The 19,309-nt window shown below is 39.5% G+C and overlaps 2 protein-coding genes across 3 annotated transcripts in view; one reads left to right on the top strand and one right to left on the bottom strand.

The window, feature by feature from the left end:
* The window catches only part of helz (helicase with zinc finger), a 52,439-nt gene extending 48,018 nt beyond the window's left edge, over positions 1-4,421 (top strand). Inside the window, 1 exon segment of the mRNA XM_051070714.1 lies at positions 30-4,421. Within this exon segment, the coding sequence (XP_050926671.1) occupies positions 30-263 (234 nt within the window). The 3' untranslated portion in view covers positions 264-4,421.
* Positions 3,328-19,042, bottom strand: cacng1a (calcium channel, voltage-dependent, gamma subunit 1a). Of its 2 annotated transcripts, XM_018664899.2 has the most exons (4): positions 18,382-19,029; positions 10,716-10,790; positions 7,302-7,448; positions 3,328-7,186 (listed from the first exon to the last, which is right to left on the bottom strand). In XM_018664899.2, the coding sequence occupies exons 1-4, from the start codon at positions 18,617-18,619 to the stop codon at positions 6,954-6,956; spliced, it is 693 nt and encodes a 230-aa protein (XP_018520415.1). In that variant the 5' UTR covers positions 18,620-19,029; the 3' UTR covers positions 3,328-6,953. The 2 variants fall into 2 exon arrangements, with proteins under 2 accessions (XP_018520415.1, XP_018520416.1); XM_018664900.2 differs by lacking the exons at positions 3,328-7,186; positions 7,302-7,448 and adding an exon at positions 8,567-8,869 and having other exon boundaries at positions 18,382-19,042.
* Positions 19,043-19,309: the final 267 nt, after the last annotated feature.

Below are 19,309 nucleotides of genomic sequence, written 5' to 3'. Positions count from 1 at the left end.
AGCAGCAGCAGCAACAGCAGCAGCCGCAGCAGCCGCCTCCACCACCACCGCCGCCACAGGCTCCCACAGAGCCCAGCCAGGTGGCTCCAAATTTAAACAAACCACCCACAATGTCCTACGCGAGCGCCCTCCGTGCTCCACCCAAGCCCCGAGCTGTTCGCCCTGAACAGGTCAAAAAGAACAGCGACCCTCTCTCCCTCCTTCAAGAGCTGAGTATAGGAAGTTCAAATGGTAGCAATGGGTACTATTCCTATTTTAAATGAGTGTCACTTCTCCCACATAATAAATAAGTGATGAAATAAAAAACAAAATAATAAAAAACTTAAAAAAAAAAAGGCAAAACTTTTTCTAAAAACAAAAAAATAGTGCAAAGTGCATTTACAAATTGTTTCTATCAGTAGGATTGTTTTATGCATTTTGTTTCATTTTAACTTTTTATTTGTTGTTTTTCCTGTTTCACATATCTGTGAAGAAAATAAGTATATATAATGAATGCATTACTGGTATATATACATACTCATTATGTATATATGAATATATACTTATATTATCTACACTTGTATATGTACGTAATGCTAAAAAAAAAGATATAAAAAATTAATAAAAAAAGGCGAGACTTGGTTGACCACTTAGCTTCCTGCTTAATTTTCCTTACTGAAGTTGGTTTTGTTGGTTACTATATAAGTATGTTGAAGTTTTATCATTTTGTATTCCTCAGTTTTGCGTGGACGTTATGTCTTGATTTTCAGACTACTGTAGTTGTGGTAATGGACGAAAGCTAAGCGGTCAACTGACACAGAAACTACATGGAACAGTGTATAGAAGTAGATAATTTTTCCTCTAATCTGTACATAGAAACAAAGAAAATAAAAGACTGAATTGTATGCCACAGACATGTCCTTAAATTCCTGTATCATGCTAGCATTTGCATTTGCATTATGAATTCTTTTCCGTTTGTTGGCTTCTGATCCTTAATTCTTAGACATCTTTACCTGGGAATCATCTTCAGTGATTTTAGTGGTAAATGTGATTATTTACCGAAAAATAACAATACAGATATTGATAGCACATTTCACTTTTCACCAATGCCTCATCAGCAACAATAGATAAAGTATGAAAATGTCAAAATAGCAACAACGATGTCATTCCTCCTTTGGTTTGCTTTAAGGATCAGAGAACACCAGACATCTCTTTCTGTGATAAGATTATCCCAAACTGCTTCGCTTGTGGCAGATGCTCAGTCATTTTATTTTATTTTATTTCTTCTTTTTGTTTTTTTTTTGTTTTTTTTGGGGGGGGTTCTTTGAGTTAGTTCTTTGAGAAAGTCATTACATTTATGGCAGAGTTACTTCTCAACCCATGTCAAATGGGGTGTCAACAAAATCTTCACCAGGGAAATAACTGCTGGGGATATGAAATGTGGTTGTTTGTTTGTTTGTTTTTTTTTGTTTGTTGGTTGTTGATTTTTTTTATGGACAATGAGTTTTTTGAAGAGGTTGCAGTACTCTGAGGGTTTGTGAAAGTGAAGAGAGTGGTGAGGTCAGAGTGGCGTGTCATAATAGGCAAGTTGAATCTGAGGGTGTGATCAACACTGCCAGTCAAACATTTTTGAACGCAATAATTTTTTTGCGTTTTTGGTTAAATCTTAAGTATATTAACTCTGACATATAGCCTGCAATTTGAAAATATGTTTAAAGAATATTGTGTGTGTGAAATGTTCATGGCCTTTTTTTTATTGGAAATGGTCTAGCTCTCCGACACTCTGTTGCAAATAGCATACTGTGTACCATTCTGATAGCTGTTGTTCTCACAGATGTTTTGCAATCAGAGATTTTCCCACTTCATAGATGCCTTTTCCTAGAGTAAGATGGATTGCCCAAAGATCCTTCTTAATTTTCTCTCTATGACAATCTTTTAATCCCTGAGTAATATGAATCTTTTGGTAAATAATGACCACTTATCTCTTTCCTGAGCTGGTATTTGCTTGCAGTTTCACCACATGCATAGATCGTTTTTGATAAAATTGAAAGTCAGAGGCACGTCCCTATTCTTAATCATGTTTTCTAATTGCAGGGCATTAAAACAAACAGTTCTACTGCCCCTTTCAACACACTGCTTGAGATTTAACTCAAAAAACAAGCAAAGGTAACTTTACAATAAGCTGTTCAAAAAGGTCTGACTTGTAGTGTGTCTGTGTGTTTTTAGGCTGTGTATAATAAGAATGAATTGGTAACGTCGTGGAAGTTGTTCCTGGTCGTTCAGAGAATTGAATTATACACTTTTTTTTTTTTTTTAGGTTGACCTGATTGATATAAAGACATTACAGCGGTAGATGGATCTCATTCCCTTTAATTTAATCGTAAAAGCGCTGACCACGCTTTTCATCTGCTCCAGCCACATACATTTTTCTCTTGCGTCCCAAAAACACTCGGCAAACGTAACGCAGGAACATTCGTATTTGAATTCCAGTCAGAGCGCTGCTTGTTATTGTTTGACACACAAGGAGGCCACACAGCTACGTGCACATGCATTTCACTGCAGGTAAAATATAAAAAAAGATGCTGATACAGTATATCTGCCAATGTTTTTCCCTCATGATAAAAGCAATACTGGAAACCGTCATCCAGTGCTTGGGTCCTGTTATATGTAATTCATTAGTTGTTAAAACACCACTGCCCTATCTGCAAATTGGTCTAATTGTAATTAAACCATCTGGCTATGTCATGGTTTTCATAATTCAGTTAGTTACTATGAAATCTTATAAAAATGTCACTTCCCCAGACAAGCTAATACCCTACAGCTAACTACTTAGATGTGTTTTGAACAAGTCAGCGGAGAGCTTCATACAAACTATGGTTTTGTTTTTAAGTTTTGACGTTGTAATTCAAAGGTCCAGATTTTTTGACTTAGCGGAGAACAACACATACTTGTAAATATGCATTTTATAGGTATTTACAAACAAGAACTTTGGGAGCGCCTCAATTTTGTAGAAGCTGTTCAAAGAAGAGGTATGCCCTTTTTAATTATGCAAATTCACAAAAAAAATAATACTATTAATAATTCTAGAAATGGACAAAAACAACCCAGTTGGTAGTTGCAACGTGTTGTTGTAACTTTTTAATTTTCCTTTCTTTTTTTTCTTTTTTTTTTTTAAAGACGGTGTCTGGCTGATTTGACAAAGAGGAGACTTTATGTTGCAGCTGTTAAAAGATGACTTATTTCACTGTACAATACATATTTTTAGGTATATGTTGCTGGATTTGTCCTGTTTTCTCACCACTTTACAGCTGTACAACAATCTACATGGATTTTTTTTTCTTCTTCTTCTTTTGTTTTTTGTTTTTTTTTTTGTAATGTGAAGACTGTTTTTCTTTTCATGCATGTTGAGATGACCTGGCTGGTTTTTATCCCTGTTTTTATCAGTTTGTATTGATTTGTGGATGAAAAAAAAGAAAGAAAAAAAAAAAAAGCTTTTGTTCAACCTACAGAGTCAAATTTTGGTATATTATTTGATGTGTACAATAACTTGTGACATTATCAACGAAACTATTATAATATTTTACTAACATGTCAATCAAATATGTAATGGTCATGTAAGTTCTCTTTTTTTTCTGCAGTTACTTAGCAGGGCTTAAAGCTGAGGTTGCTCCCTAGCGTGTGTTGAATTCCCGAAAAGCTTCAGACACGTTTGTTTGGGCGATCAATTTTCCACAAAGCAGTCGTTGGCTAATCTCTGAAGTTGTGCAATACTAATATTTCACCGCTTCTCCAGCTACACTTTTATTTATTTTTGAAGCAGAAGAGATTGAGCCAAAGACATTTTAAAGGGATTTTATTTACAATGTTTTTTCTTTTTTTCCTAAAAAACATCTTTGTATTTCAAAAAAGTTAGTTTGACAGGATCCTTGCTCGGAAATGAAGGGCACTGACTCTTCAAATGAAGTTGGATTTGAAATGTTTTCACCTCCCAGTATTGCACCATATATCACCATCTGAAGTTTATTCTTTTCTTGAAAACATTCTGCGTTGCCTTTTGAAGAAAAAAGCGAAACCAACTTGTGTATGTGTATGCGTGTGGGGGGGGGGTGGCAGGGTGGGAGGTGGCAGGCACATGAAAAGGGAGCAACCTTTTGCCCAGCCAGTAGAGAGCACTGTGTTCAGCCTTCTATAAACGCCACATCTCTTCTTGTTATCTGTTTGCTCTCCTCTGTTCTTCCCTCGCTGCAGTGAATCAATGGCACACCTGTTCTCCCAGCTTCCCAGTCCCATTGGTTCCTCCCTCGTGGGTACAAAATAATGAATAGATCTGTTTTACTCTTCTTCATTTCAATTGGTGGTGGTTATAATAAAGGATTTAGACTGTGTTTCAAAGGTTTATTTTCTTTTTTATTTGTTTCTCTATTAAAGTGTTTTTATTGAAACATTCTTGAATTCTGTGTCTTTTTCCCCACATCATTCTCTGCATTAAAAGACTGCACTATAGAGAATTCATGCTGTATGTCATACGGTTTACTTTGTGTTTTGGAAAATGTCAAACTTATATCAAAGTTTATTTGTTCTTTTATTTAAATTTGAGCGTTTTGTTACTTAAAAACCTCTAAAGCAGCAATTAGACATCGTATTCATTGAAATGCACCTTGAAAATGGTCATAATGGGGACTTCATCAGCAGCTTCTCCTTTAATCAACATCTACTCATAGCCACTCAACAGGGGAGGTGTTACCTGTCGTGTTGTGTTACATGGAGGAAAAGGAAACTTGAACACTAAGGGATCTCAGAGGACAGACAGAGGTTTTCTAAAGCTTATCAAGTTTTAATTTTCATTACAAAGTTATAGTTCATAACAAACACACTCACACAGAATCTACTTAATTCCAAAACTTGTTTGATTTGCATGCCATATTCAATGAAAAAGTCCAAAACATAAGAAATACTAAGAATATATAGAAAGCTCATGTCAGCAGTTGCCACAATTTTCACTATTCCTGTTTGATTTCAGCTTTTAAATCAGTCAAAAATATTGGAAAAAGAAAGACAAAATAAATGAACTGAGAAGTAAAACGTATTAAATGGACTTTTGTCCCGAAGAGGCTCGGTGCATGGATGACTGCAGCTCTCATAAACAGCTGCCTAACTGAGAGCAGCGCGATTTGCTTTGACATCACACCAGGTTTTGCACAGAAAGGTCAAATCTATTAACTCCTAAACTGCTCACTTATATATACATGGCCGGGGCAGTAGCAGTTATGTCACGGGCGATGCCAAGCAAAGTAAAAACAAATGTCTGGTTGAGAGACTGTTGGTTTGTCTCAGAATACCCACAGCTACAGTACAACACAACTGCAAGATCATACAGGGACCTGTTTAGAAAAAGTCTTTGCAATTTGTAATATGGATATACTGTTTTTGCATTTTATCATCATCACAAATAATTATCTTTCTGCCATGCCCCCTGAATGTCTTCATTCTATTACCTTGCTTTTTTTTAATGTGGCACACTCTAAATTAGAAAAGATGTAGCCTAATGTATATGCTGTGGAGGCCCCTCATATCTCCTCCAGAAGTTGTACAGTTTCTCAAAAAACGCAGCTGGACCAAAGTGGTTTTAACTTGCAGCACTGGTCCACATTTTCACTTTCCTCCTTTGTTGCTGTATCTCATACCAAAAACTGAGTTAGCAAAGCTGTGACTGAGCAGCATTGTCATTCATACTGTAAGCAATTACAAGTGAAATACACTTGTAACTCTAAGTCAAAGTGTCAACTTTTATTGACGGCTGTAAATTAAAAATAACGCACTTGATGTGCAGCAACGGTTGCATTGCTACTTGCAGCTGAGTAATAGAGTTGTGTCATATGTACGTTTGTTTGACACCTTGAAAATACAGTAACAGGGACAGATGCAAATATCAATTTTTCGCACATCAAGTGGGCCCGTGACACATTAAAATGAACAGAGAATTTTTTGTATCGGCTCGGTTTGGAAGCCGTCAGCAAAAAAAGTAAAAGGCCTTGTATGTGCACCTGCTAGAACTGAACCTTTTCCAGCACGATCAGCGTTGTGCTGTGACTGTGTGGGTGTTTAGCATTCAGCCTGCCACATATACACACACAAACCTGCTCTGTGCTACTGCTTTGCTCTAAAATCATTCATTTACCCACAAAGTTCTTATTTTAATGGGACATTTTTTCATCTTGAAAGGTTCTTTATAAATCTAATAAATATACAACTTGACATGTAGATCTTGACTTGTCTTACTTACTGTGAGTGAGTGATTCTTTGAGCAACACCATACAAAAATCAACAGCAGAACATTAGATATGTACAAGATATCATACATAATGCAGTACATAAAACCAAGTTGTTGTCAAGCCATAACTGTATTTACTATAGTCTCAAAATGTTATTGTTGTATGTATGTTAATGTTTTTTTTAACTAAGGTGTGCATGATGATGACATATGGGAGATCAAATAAAACCATAAACACATAACAGTGATCAATCATTTTTAAAATTTTTTCTATATATGCAGATGATGAAGGATGAAATGTTGAGGATGAAGAGAAAGGGAAGCACACTAAAAGTGCTTTCAGATATTTGCAAATACCATTTGGCCCAGGTCTGCTGGTCTTGCTGAGAAGTATAATGGGTTTTAAGCCACAGGTCAGATCTGAGCTCTGCTCTCCAACATGAACCATACCCACGGAGGTAATGGAGAGGACTTGTGTATTTTACACCCTTGGTGGGCATACAGGATAAGGCAAGGTTGCTGTGTAATTGTAGGGAGGTTGAATTCCCATCATGGTTATAGCCCATCCACATCAGAGCCAGTCTCTGTCATCATGACCGTACCCTTTTATGGCCAGGTCTTGTTCTTGAAATGAATCTAACATCTGTACTCGAAACAATAGACAAAGTCACTCTCATCCAACATTCATCTGTCCGTGTAGCTATCACTCTGCTTGCTCTGGCTCAGCGTCCATGCAAGTCTCCCATGGATTCCTGGGCATCTGGGGCATGGAGAGGATCAGGAGGGCGATGCCGGTGAGAAAGAGGAGGATGAAGCCAGTGCAGGCGCAAGCGAAGGACCAGGCGTAGTAGTACTCGATCCAGATGGTGTCCTCGCTCTCGATCATTCGTTTGACTGACTGACGCATCACCTCCAGCGAGATGAAGGCGCAGAGACCTGGGAAGGAGAGAGATCAGCGTCAGAGAGTCAGAGTCAGCGACGTAGTAACACCTGTGGTGGCTGGAGATTCCCAAGCCCTAAAGGGGAAATTTTGCAGGTTAACCGAACCCACCTGCAAATGCAAAGAACATGCCAGCAGGTTTGAGGAGGTAGTCTCTTCCTTTGCCTTTACCAGTACACGATCCCAGCAAACACAGAGACCCCAGTATCATGAAGGTCAGACTGAAGATGGAGATGGCTGCAGCAGAGATGTTGTACTCTGGAAAGAAAGACACCCCAGAGTGTTGGCATTATGAAACCAAACATTTTAACCCCTATGAATTGTCCCTGTTGTCATAATATAATGTATATGCATATGTTTAAACTGGACTGAAATTAACTAAACCACATACCCTCTCTTTATATGCTTCAACTAGGCAAAGAAGAAAAAAAGGAAAAAAAAAAAAAAAAGCCCAAGGTCTGAACCCACAATTTAATATATCGCTATGATTCCCAAATACAAAGAAGGTAACCAGTGGCTGGAAAGGTACATGAGATGCATCACAGTTCCTATAAATCAATAAGAAGGCACTGCTTTAACAAGCACTGATGAATTATTGAGAGGATACGTGCTATTCCTTTCCAAACTGAGCAACAGCAATACAGTGGCATATACTGCACTTGGGAGATTTGAGCATTTAGTAGTTGAACTGAATTAAAACAATGTCAACATATATTCTTCCATTTTGACACTTTTTTGTCACACTATTTTTTTACTACTACACATTATTCTGTTTCTACATCACTGTTTTGATTTCATTTCCCTACCACTGTATGTTTTTGGAGAATAACCGCGTCATTTGGGCTTAAAGGATAAGGCTTGCTTCATTTGATGTTTTTATTATTGTCAGCAAATCCCATGACACCAAAACCAGGAGTGTCTGACTTTACTGTACATTCAGCCTCAAGCCAGTTGGTTCCTAAACAGGTCACACATTTATACAGTGTGTTTTTTTTAAAGGCAAATCATTTCCCAATAAAGCCAGGCATAGTTGTCTTGATCAAATGTCACAGAGTAAATAGTGCATTTATGGGGACTATTTTCAGCAGTGGACTAATACATATTTAGTGTGGTTTATTTTGTGGTGAAGTTTTTACAGCAGCTGGACAGTACATGTGGGACTGACTCATAGAAAACTACAGTTTCCATGTTTATGGTGATGAAGGGACATGTCACCCAACACTAGAGCTCTATGTTACAGAAAAAATACAGCTTTGGCTGTACAGAACTTGTTGGTAGGATCATTTCTTTGTTGGTTTTGGTCTTTTCCTGTGACTTTTTGACCATGAGAAAAATATAGAATATCACTAGAGTTATCCATTAATGTTTTGTGCTATCAAGCCAATGATGTTTACCTTTATAAATATATTATATGAATGTACTTTGGTGTTTGTGTTGATAGATATAGTGAGTCTGTGTAACAGGAACTGCAGCTGGCTGGCTCTGAGCAGAGAGGTGGATAGGATGCGAGGCCTTTGATCTGCCTCCTGTTCGCCTGTGAACCGTGCCCAGGGGAGAGGCTCTCCTTTGGGGGACAGCGCCTTCATCTTCTGCTGGCAGGGGAGGATGGGCCGCGCCCTGAACACTGTGTTCTCTGAGATACTGTATGTATGTCTGCGCAGCTCGTTGGCTAACTCGATCTGAAAACACCAAAAGTGAGGCAGACATCAAAAAGATACCAGCGCTTCAGCCACACAGGGCTCGCTTTATGAGACTGATGAAAGGTTCCTCAGAAATATGAACTGTATATGTGACAAATGTCAACGTTTTGAGGCTTCATTCAGGTCATAGTCATAGTACTGCAGTATACATGTTGATTTTTGTGAGTTATGTTGATCTCTCTGTACATATTCTTTGCTCCTCATGTGTATGCATGTACTGTATGTGTATGTGTTTTATATTCATGTATGCATATGTGCTGTATATACATATATAGTTGCTTCATACATTTGCTATGTGTATATAGACATACACATACTCATTCTTGGAAGAGAGATTTGATTGAAAAAATGTAAAGTTCAGAATTTCAAATTTTATTTTAGTTCCCTTTAGTTTCCTTTTGAGTAGATTTGGCACATGCTAATCTTATCTATCTCTATCTGCTTGAAGAAGAATTGTCAGTTTGGCTCATTCATGCTTCATGTGCCCTGAGGAAATGGCGCAATAACATTTATGCAGACGTTGTGCATAGTTTATATATGTTCATAAAATGTATGAACCTCCAAGGGTCTAGATCCATTCATAAAGAGTCCTCAACTATTCTGAACATGCAAGAGTTTCATTACACTTCATTTAAGTTTTTAATGATGAAGCCCCTATAGCAGATATAAGTCTTGTTGTATGAATAGACATGCCTGTGGTGATATACAGCTACTATGTTCATTCAACCTTATAAACCATTATGGTATAACCAAAAGGTTCAGTCAAGAGTGAATAACACTACAGGGGACTTAGGTCTGTGCTGAAATCATCCCAGCAAATGTGCAGCGTGTTGTTCAAGGGCTAGCCGTCAGCACTGGGATACTGCATGTGTGTGTGTGTGCAGGCGAGTGTATGTGTTGTAGGATGAGGCTAGGGGTACAAATGAATGCTTGCATTAGTATGTCAGGGTTTAAGGTGTGGGGGTGTATACAACTTCACATACAAGCCTATTCACATTTATACCCCAGTGATTGGGTCTGACAGTGCTCCACATGTGCTCTGCCCCCTAACACACATTACATGGGAGGGCTGTCATACAACATGCGTTAGCTGGGCACAGTGACGCCACAGCTGTTACAGGGTCACTGTAGGAATGGAAGATAGAGAGAATGGGAGCAAGAACAGACACGCACTCACACACACAACTGTGAAATGCTGACTGCATTGTATATACAGAAGATCTCATGCACTTTCTAAGGCATTGTACAAACACTCAGCCTTGTGTCAGTGCACACTGTGAATTTTGCGACTTACTGAGTGACCTATGACCCCCAGCTGGTGACCACCATGGGGGAAACAAACAAAAAAAACCCTGATATATTTTCCAAAAGCATTAGTGTATGCCTTAGAATCTTCCAATATAGTTCTTGACAAAAATGTCTGAGGCACAATATCTCACTATAAAAACTTAATATGTCACATGCAGTGCAGTGGTAGTGGATTGTATATATGGTCTCTGTTCTTGATGGTAAGGGACAAAAAGTGTTACCAATTATGATCTGTGCAGGCACACTGACTTTTAGCCACAGTTGGACAGTGGGTTGGAATTTCAGATGACATTGACAGACGGTCAAATACACCTGCTGTGACATCGCCCACTGTTCTGCGGTCAGAAGTGAAACATGAATGAAAATCTGAACCCACAGAGAGCAGAGCAGCAGCAGTTGGGAAACTGTGGTGCAGCTGGTTTGATGTTGAACTTCACACAGACTAGGATGTCCTAATGTCTCAAAGAACATATTTACAAAATGAACTCACAAATTAATCTCTCTCTCTCTCACATACCTTTTTGTGTTTTATATTCAAATATCTCAGCGTCCTGCCCTGGAGTGAAGTGCCTGAAGTACGTGCAGTTTTCCTCTGTGAAAAGAAAGAAAACAGGATTTAGTTCAAAGTTAAACATGCAACTGATTTTTAAATCCACTTTGGGACTGCACAACAAGCTGCAAAAAACAAAATCTCCATATTATTGCCTTATAAGGCTTAAATGGCTAGTGTGCTAGCAAACAGCAGCCTATTTACATACCCAACAGACATGGAGCAACATCAGCATTCATCTGGAGTCGTGTTTGTGGCCACCTGATTAATGTAAGTCACATTTTAAAACTTCTTTTAGCCTTTGTTTCTTCACCAACTCCTGACGGATATTTATGGCTCTATTGCTGCTAAATGCTCCAATATAAGGACTAGCTAGCTGCTAACTTTGTAATTTGGAGTTAGGCAAGTTGCTATGGGCTTTTGGAGCTTTTCTTTTTTTAGCTAGCTGCTAAAAGCTAGCTAGCTGCTTGCAGTTGTAAACAGGGTTGATGAGAACAGTGAGACTGAATCAAAACAGTGAAGCTGTGGCCCTTAAAACCAAAACAATGAGCAGTAAGATGCTAAAACACTGCCGAGCTGAGGGGAACTGCAGAACTGGATGAGAGACTTTCACATCAATCATAGTCATTTGATCTGATAGTACATGAATTCACAACTTGTACACACTAATGATTCGATAATCAAAACTTCTGAAAAAGTTGAGGACTGTGTCATGAGCTCTCATATAATTTAAATGTCTTAATATGCAAATACATGCATAAAAAGCGAGGGAACCATCAAGAGAAGGTCATGTAGTGGAGACATGACTATGATTGTTAATTAGTTAATTAAAATGGCACCGTAGTGGAAGCCTTTAACTGCTTCCAACTCTGATGGCCCAGAGACTGTTGCGTGGAAGATTTTGATGTGTGTTCATTCTTTAATTCCCTTGTGTTGAAATATTTTTATAATGTAAATTCAACCAAATAATCTGTATTTTAAAATACATTTTTATTTCACAGAATAGTCTGAAGCTGTGTTCAGGCCACATACTTCTCTTTGCTCAACCTCTGAACCGTTTCACCCGTCTGTCCGAGCCTTGCCCCACATACTTGTGTACCAATGGCTCTGCTCCACCTGCTGTGGTATACCGTGTGAATATGATACTTCTATTGAACACTTTGCACTCTCTCAGATCTATCTCACATTGTTTTTCCAAAGGCATCTCACAGCTTGACACCCCTGGGTTTAATATTACCACTAAAATGGTTGCGTGATGTTGTGCAGAGTCCTGGTCTGCTTTGTGTGGTTTGACTGTCAAAGTAAAAACAGCTACAGCAGACATCACATTCAATTTTGCTCGGGCAGACGAGGTGTTAAACCATGGGGATTTGCGCAAATAAAGCCAGATTGCTTTATGTGTGTGATCAGGGCGTGGTTTGGATAGAGTAAATACTCTTTGATGCAATGTTAAGTGTAAAAAAACTGTAAAAAGAAAAAAAAAAACAAAAAACAGTTGAATCCAGTGTAGAAACAGGCTCGGTGTCCTGTCAAATCTGGATTACATTTGACATGCTATATACTTGCCGTTGGGGTTTAGAAATTTATAGGCCTACGTGGTTAAAAGCAGTTGATTAAGTGCACACGGAGAGGCTCACACTTAACATCTGATGCTCCACTTCATGTAACATGTGTTTCTGAAAGCAGAAGAACGTCCTGACATAAAAAAGAAATAACACTTATGGTTCATGATCATATTTGCAGCACCACTATGCCACTTAATCTTAGGCAAAGTCAAGTGCATGTCAGTGATCTTAGTTATGCTATGAGGTCTCCACTCACATGCATGTTCCTAATCCCCTTTTCCATACAATCTCACCATGGGACATCAATGATATGCTTTCATGTGGAAATATGTCATACTGCATGGCATCATATCACTGTTAGAGCTCAATGACCCATGCTGGGAGGGTAGATAATTTTCCTATGTACCCTGCAAACAATGAAAATAAGCTAAAAGGGATTTCAGGTAGCCCTAAAACGAAATAACATAGAGTAATCTGATATAATAGACGCAAACAATATCTCTGAATCATATTTTTCCAAGCCAAGTCAATATTACAATGTTTACAAAAACCCCTCCATTGAAATTACAAGCTTTTACTGCCATACTGCGTGGGCCCACATACAAAAAAGATGTTTTTATGAATGAGGACAGGGACTGGCCATCAGAAAAAGAAAACACAGAGGTTGTTACTAAGCAACAAGCTCCAGTGTTTTTCACTGCGGAGGGCACACATGAGGGTGTGATAGAGGTTTGTCGAATAGTTGTACTTCCGAGCGAAACCTTGTGTTCAAAAGGGAGGCTGAAAAATATCACAGAACTTCGCTCATGTCCCAAAACTGTGAATATTCATGTTTTTAAAGGAATGCTAATCCACCTCTCAGTCTACTTTATCCCTCCGCTGTAACACAGGATAACTTTTTCAATAGTGGGGAACATGGTGTCTGACTGAGATAAAATGTCTTTTTCAGGTTCCCGGGTTGAAGAGAGTCGAACTCCCAGCAGGCCAAGTGACTCCTCATTCACTAAATGCATATCTGGTTTGTTATGTAGGTCTGAGTGGAGCCACTCAGCATTTATTAGAACTCATAGTGCATGCTTTGAGCTCATTATCTGTATCAAGCCGTTTTATTCCCACATGTGACGGTGTGTGTTGCCTAATTACACCTTTTTTGTACCATCTTTAGAGTGCAAGCTTCAACAAAAATATGAGGATAAGCTGGTGGTCATGAATTAATCTGTATTCATCTGTGGAAGCGTGCTGCCACAGGCGAACACACACACACACCACACACCACACACACACACACACACACACACACAGTTAGCCACTGTTGAACCACTTGTTGTTGGTCCTCATCCTGCTGGGCTGTGCTGACAAGCTCTGTAAAGTCTCTTGTTCCTAATAGGGCAATCCGTCATCTTTCCAAAGATCAGGTGAGGACATTGGATTAGCAGCATCTTTGCACATGTCACAGCAGCACCTTTTATAGCTTTGATGTGCAGTGTCAATGTGTTTTGTCTGCAGCTTAAGTTTGGCTCAGACCTCTGAACTTGTGCTATTATTATTTGACTGTTTTTCCTTTTGTTATTCTTAGGTCTATCAGCTATGAAAAATGAAGACACATCCAGTTACATCGTTTCATGCCACTAAAATTACATTCACTGTAGGTCCATTAGGGCAACGGTTAGCAGCAGGTTTTAATACAAAAAGCTTTTTTAAAACATATATCATTACTGATATCAGTCAGGCTATGTAAATCTAAGCACTCATACTCCAAATATGTAGAGTTTTGATCCAGTATAAACCCACAATAGCATGTGGACACATGTCTATATAAGTGTCAAAGACTTTACTGGAATTTCCCCATCCCTATATACGATGCCTATCCCTGGGTTGCTATGTCACTTGAGTGCCTATAAAGGCAAAATACCAGTGGTTCCACTTGCTTTTTGGACTATGCGTCCCATCCCTGGGGAGTGTAAAGTAATTTGAGTGGCTATGTGAGCTGCACGGAGATGTGAAGCTGCAGGAAGGTCTTGTGGGAACAGTTTGGTGGGACAGCAGGTCTCAAAGCTATGCCTGATGCTTTCAGGTGGCCCCGTCACTCAGAGGAACGCTGGACTTGGCGCGAACACTCGACCCTCACGGCTTCGACCCAAGACAGCTGAGTATTTACGTGGCCTATATTTATATCTACAACGACTGCTTGCTGAGCAGTTTGCACAATATTCAGTCAGCCAGAGCACAGAATTCAATGTGTTTGCAACTTTCTTTGAAAATGAAACACAGGGCGAGCAACAGGGAAGAGCTTTGTGACTTGACTTGATTAACAGAATATCTGATGTGCTTACTTACAGCTCTCAGCAGCTCAGAAAGCCAATATAAATGATATTCCAATATGAAAATAAAGCAGGACAAGGGACTAGAGTATGAAACTAACAAAAAAAATTCTTCAGATAAATTTAGGCTTGGATGACACCTCCTTTTTCAGAGCTGATACAGCATATAATGTAAATGTGCATCATACACATAAAGTTTTCTCTTAGATCATCTCACCATCTGCGCCTCGTCAGCAGTCAACCTAATCAACAGTTCAGCCCATATTTTCCACATGAGTGTCTCACAGCGAACAGGACCTCCTCACACACTGTTGAAGTCCTGCTTTGGATCAGAGGGTGACACCTCTCTGAAAACGTGTTGCTATGATAAACAATAATGTTCCTCTCCAAATACAGCTATTGGGCCTGGAGAAACTCCCAGAGAGAAACATCTACTAGATTTACATACTTCTTAAGTAAAGGCTGTCAAGGTGGCCCTCACAAATCACATGCATTGTATTAGGTTTTTTTTTTTTTTTTTTTTTTTCCCCGGTATTCTTGTCTTTATTTGATTGTTAAGAGGCAGGAAACATGGGTGACAGAGAAGGGCTATAACATGCAACAATGGTGCCTGGCCAGATTTGAACCATGAACGTGACAGTTAGGTGTCATGTACTGAATATACTAATATAATTAGGGTTGTTAACAACAACACGTTAACCTTAACTTCCTCCCATTATTCCAGTGTGAGTGTTTACCGCTCGGGGTGAAAGGTGAAAGGTGAGGAGCTACCGCGATGAGTGACGAGACATCTACTGGCGTGCTTCACGGAAACTGACGTTTTAAAAAGCTTACAGATGGAAGTTTAGATAAAACCAAAGTTGTGTGTACACGGCGCAGTGATGAACTGTCTCTCCACGGAAGCACAATGAGCGTGAAATACCATCTTCTGGCAAAACACATCTTCGCTGATGTTAGCACAGATGCTAGCACCGAAACTGGATGTAGCCACGCTCGTCAAACTACACTGGGAGAGATCACCACGAGAGCCTGTCAACAACACGGCAACAACCGAGCTACAACAAATGCTGTCGCAAAATGGATCGCCACAGGCTGCAGACCCATCAACATTGTTGAAGACCAAGGGCTTCAGAGCTTTATCCAGATCGCATCAGGTAACCTATTAAACATACATGTATTTGTCTTATATCTCCACAGAATACAAGTAGGTACTAGTATTTTAAACTTGGGATTTAAGGTGATTAAACAAAGTTAATTAATGATTTACTTAGTAACTTTCGCCATTTCTAATCAGTTGACAGCTCTAAATGTAATTCTCACTTAAATCGCAAACTACAGATAAAGGCTCCATAATTAGAAGCATTGCCAGTCTGAAGAATTGCCTGTATATCTGGGTGGGCTGAGCTGTTTTAGTATATTCAGCACATGCCTGCCATGACTGCCATGCCTGTACAAATGAATCACCCTCAGGCATTTCATCTGCTCCTGGGATCGCCCTGCAGTGCAGACAGTGTCAGGGATTCCCAAAAGTCTGACAGCCGCTATCAGTCAGGACATATTTTGGGAGTTTCTTTCAGCTTTGGCAGCAGGACAGATTTGGGGGAAAATACCAGCCTCAGACAACAATCCATAGTCAGGTACTGGCCTCTCAAACAGTCACCAGGCCAGCAGGGTCAACCGTTTCTCATTCTACCAATGAGTGACCCTCATCGCAAGCCAGTGAGATGTAAGTCACTGCTAGTCAACAACGGCTCAATACTGTTTACACCTACTTTATCCAGTTACAGTCTGCTTTTTATTCAAGCAGATGTAAGAGCATCTGTTACCATACAAAGTTTATTTTGAGACATTCATAGCAAAGTGAACCCTTGTTAGGACATTGGGATACACATGACCTATTAGCGGACTACATTATGTCAGCATCCTTGAAGGCTGTGGTGGAATAAGTATTCAAATCATTCACTTAGTTGAAGGTGTTAATAACACAGTGTAAGCATACTCCATAACAGGATAAATTCCTTTGTTCAAAATTACTTCTATCAGCAGCAGAGCAGCCCCTTTTAGAGTCTTGTGTTATATGTTATATTAAATTATTGGGCTATTATTACTGACTAATTAACATGCAAGCAGCATTTTAATGTTGGAGCTGGTCGAATTAGAGCTTGAGTTGGTGTTAATTGCTTTATATAGAGCACATATAGTTCATATTATCTATAAACATGCATTGGATGTGTAGTTTTTTTTTTTTTTCCAAATAAAATCTCAAATGGCAAAGTCCCATGTAACTAACATCATCACTTACTATAAATGTAATATACAGTGGAGTTATTAGTGGAGTAACAAGAAGTGTGCAGTCTACAGTAGTTCTCTCTGAAGTGTAGTGTGTTATTAACATAAAATGGAGAGGCGGCGCTTTTTTATGGTTTTTGTTATTTCCTACAGGAGTGTTCTGAAAAGTAATTAATTTGAGTTTTACACGTCAAAGACTAAATTCTAAGTTACGCCACAGTGAATATCCATTTATATGTTCAAAACTGGATTCTTTCATACTTGTTGAATAGTATGAATTACTTAATTTACAGCTACACCGAACAACAGTCTTTATTTTTCAGGCTAAAAGCTAGTTTCTTTCGTAAACCTTTATGCTAATAAATTACTGAAATTAATGGAAAGCATGCCCATTTAACACCTAATTTCATTGTCATTCCAACTTTAGATTCACTTAATTTCTTGAAAATGATCTGGAAACTATGGGACCTGTAAAATGTGTGTCAGCAATGGAAATATATCTCAAAATTGTACTTTAGTACAGTACTTATGTAAAAGCTTTCAGCAACTTTCCATCACCGATTTTTAATGTCAGTTCACTGAGGATGGTTTACATTGTGTTTGTGGTACAGCCACCCATGCTGTATGGTGCATTTATTGTCTGTAGACTCTGTGCCAGCTGGTTTTTGCTAATAAACACATCCTCAGTCAGGAAGGAGGAGCCACTAGTATCAGCTGTTGTGGTGTTTAATGTTTGGCTACTGATAGTCTGCAGCCTGTTGGGACTCCATGGCACATGCTTGGGTATCTACTGTGGCTAAGTCTTTACAGCTAACTGATAGCTAAGGCATCATCTCAAGGCCTTGTCATGGAACTTGGTCTGGCTGGATGTTGTTTCCACCATTGCCCCGTTTGCCTGTCCAAAGGAGGGGCATTGAAGACAATCGCCCAGCTGACTGAGGTTCAGTGGCAGATTTGCAAACCACCAAAGTAGCTTAAACTTAGCCTAAACTCAGACTATCACTTTTACACCAACACATTTCATTACCATTGACAATTTCATTGCAAAACCATTTGGATACATTCAAATGTCTTTCTTTAAATGTGACTCTGAAGTCTAATCAAGCAGACTTCAAGTGGCGTCAGTACTTGAAAATGAATTTCCAAAGACAAAACAAGTTAATTATATAATGAAATACCACAAGTTTCTAGGAATTGGATCTGTTTTTCAAAGGGAAGTTTATAATGTCATATGACATGTCTGGTGATCCTGCATCAGGACCTCTATTCTTAGTAGCTTTGTACCTTATGAGCACTGGGCTGGATTGCACAGAGGCACTTCACCATCCCAGGCAAACAATATTCTTACAGTACAGAACCACAGCTTTTGATACAGAGACAGAAAGTGTAATGTGACTTTTAGTTTTAATGTAATTTTCTGTGCCATCTAGCGCAGGTTTTTCTCCGGTTTTCTCTTACCTCCAGGCAGGCTGATGGGTCCGCAGCCATGCCCGTCCACGTAGTTTTCCGAGGTCATGTAAATGTGCTTCTTGCACAGCCTCCACAGGCCAAAGTGGGCTGCCTCGCAGGTCTCATTGACTTTATCCACCTTCGGGCTGAGCACTGCCCAGTGGTCCGTTACCACCGCTGTGAACATGCAAGCCATACCCACCAGCAGCACGAAGATGGCAATCTTTATCTTTGTGCGCTTGTGCATGTTTCCAGGTAGTGAGATTTCTGTTCAGTGAATATTCTTCCCTTGATATGATAATGATAAAAAAAATCTATAAAATTGGATGTTCTGCAATGTGGACACACTGGTCTGTGTCCCAGGGGCTTCTTTCCTCAGTGACTGCAGCAAGCTTCCCAGAAAGTCTCTTCTCTTTTTCTCTCTCCGCCTAAGACTAGTGCCTTCTCTCCCCCTGTCGCAAATCTGTGCCTCTGGTTCGAAGGGAAAGGGGCCAGACTGCTCCTGTCCTAGTTTCAAGTCCCCTTTTCCCTACTCACTATGAGTTGCTGCACAACTGAGGGACTGCAAGTTTAGACTTACAGCTGTTGAGGTAGATCAGTAAAGTTGATGACCAAACCAACTGTCTGCCATGGTGGGCAATGGGCATGGAGGCTGCTGCATGTGTTGGTAAGTGTTTTGCTGGGGGTTGGGTGGGCGGAGGGGTGGAGGGGGGTTGGATGCTATAAATGTGACCGGTGAGTCAAGTTGTCAGGCTGTCCGCTTATCCGGTTACAGTGCCAGTGGGTGGAGATGTGTAACGTCCTATAACAAGTGAACTCACATAAACCGTTTTGTCTCGCCCATATTTACGCACAAACCTTCTCAAAATGCGTTGTGAGAATAGTTTCCCATACTTCTAGTTTCCACCCATCCGCAGTGGCTGTGTTTTTACTCTCT

Source organism: Lates calcarifer, linkage group LG5 (assembly GCF_001640805.2).
Source record: "Lates calcarifer isolate ASB-BC8 linkage group LG5, TLL_Latcal_v3, whole genome shotgun sequence".
In the NCBI taxonomy this organism is placed as follows: domain Eukaryota; kingdom Metazoa; phylum Chordata; class Actinopteri; family Centropomidae; genus Lates; species Lates calcarifer.
Note: the sequence above shows the minus strand (reverse complement) of the source record. Positions and strands in the feature narration are given on the sequence as shown.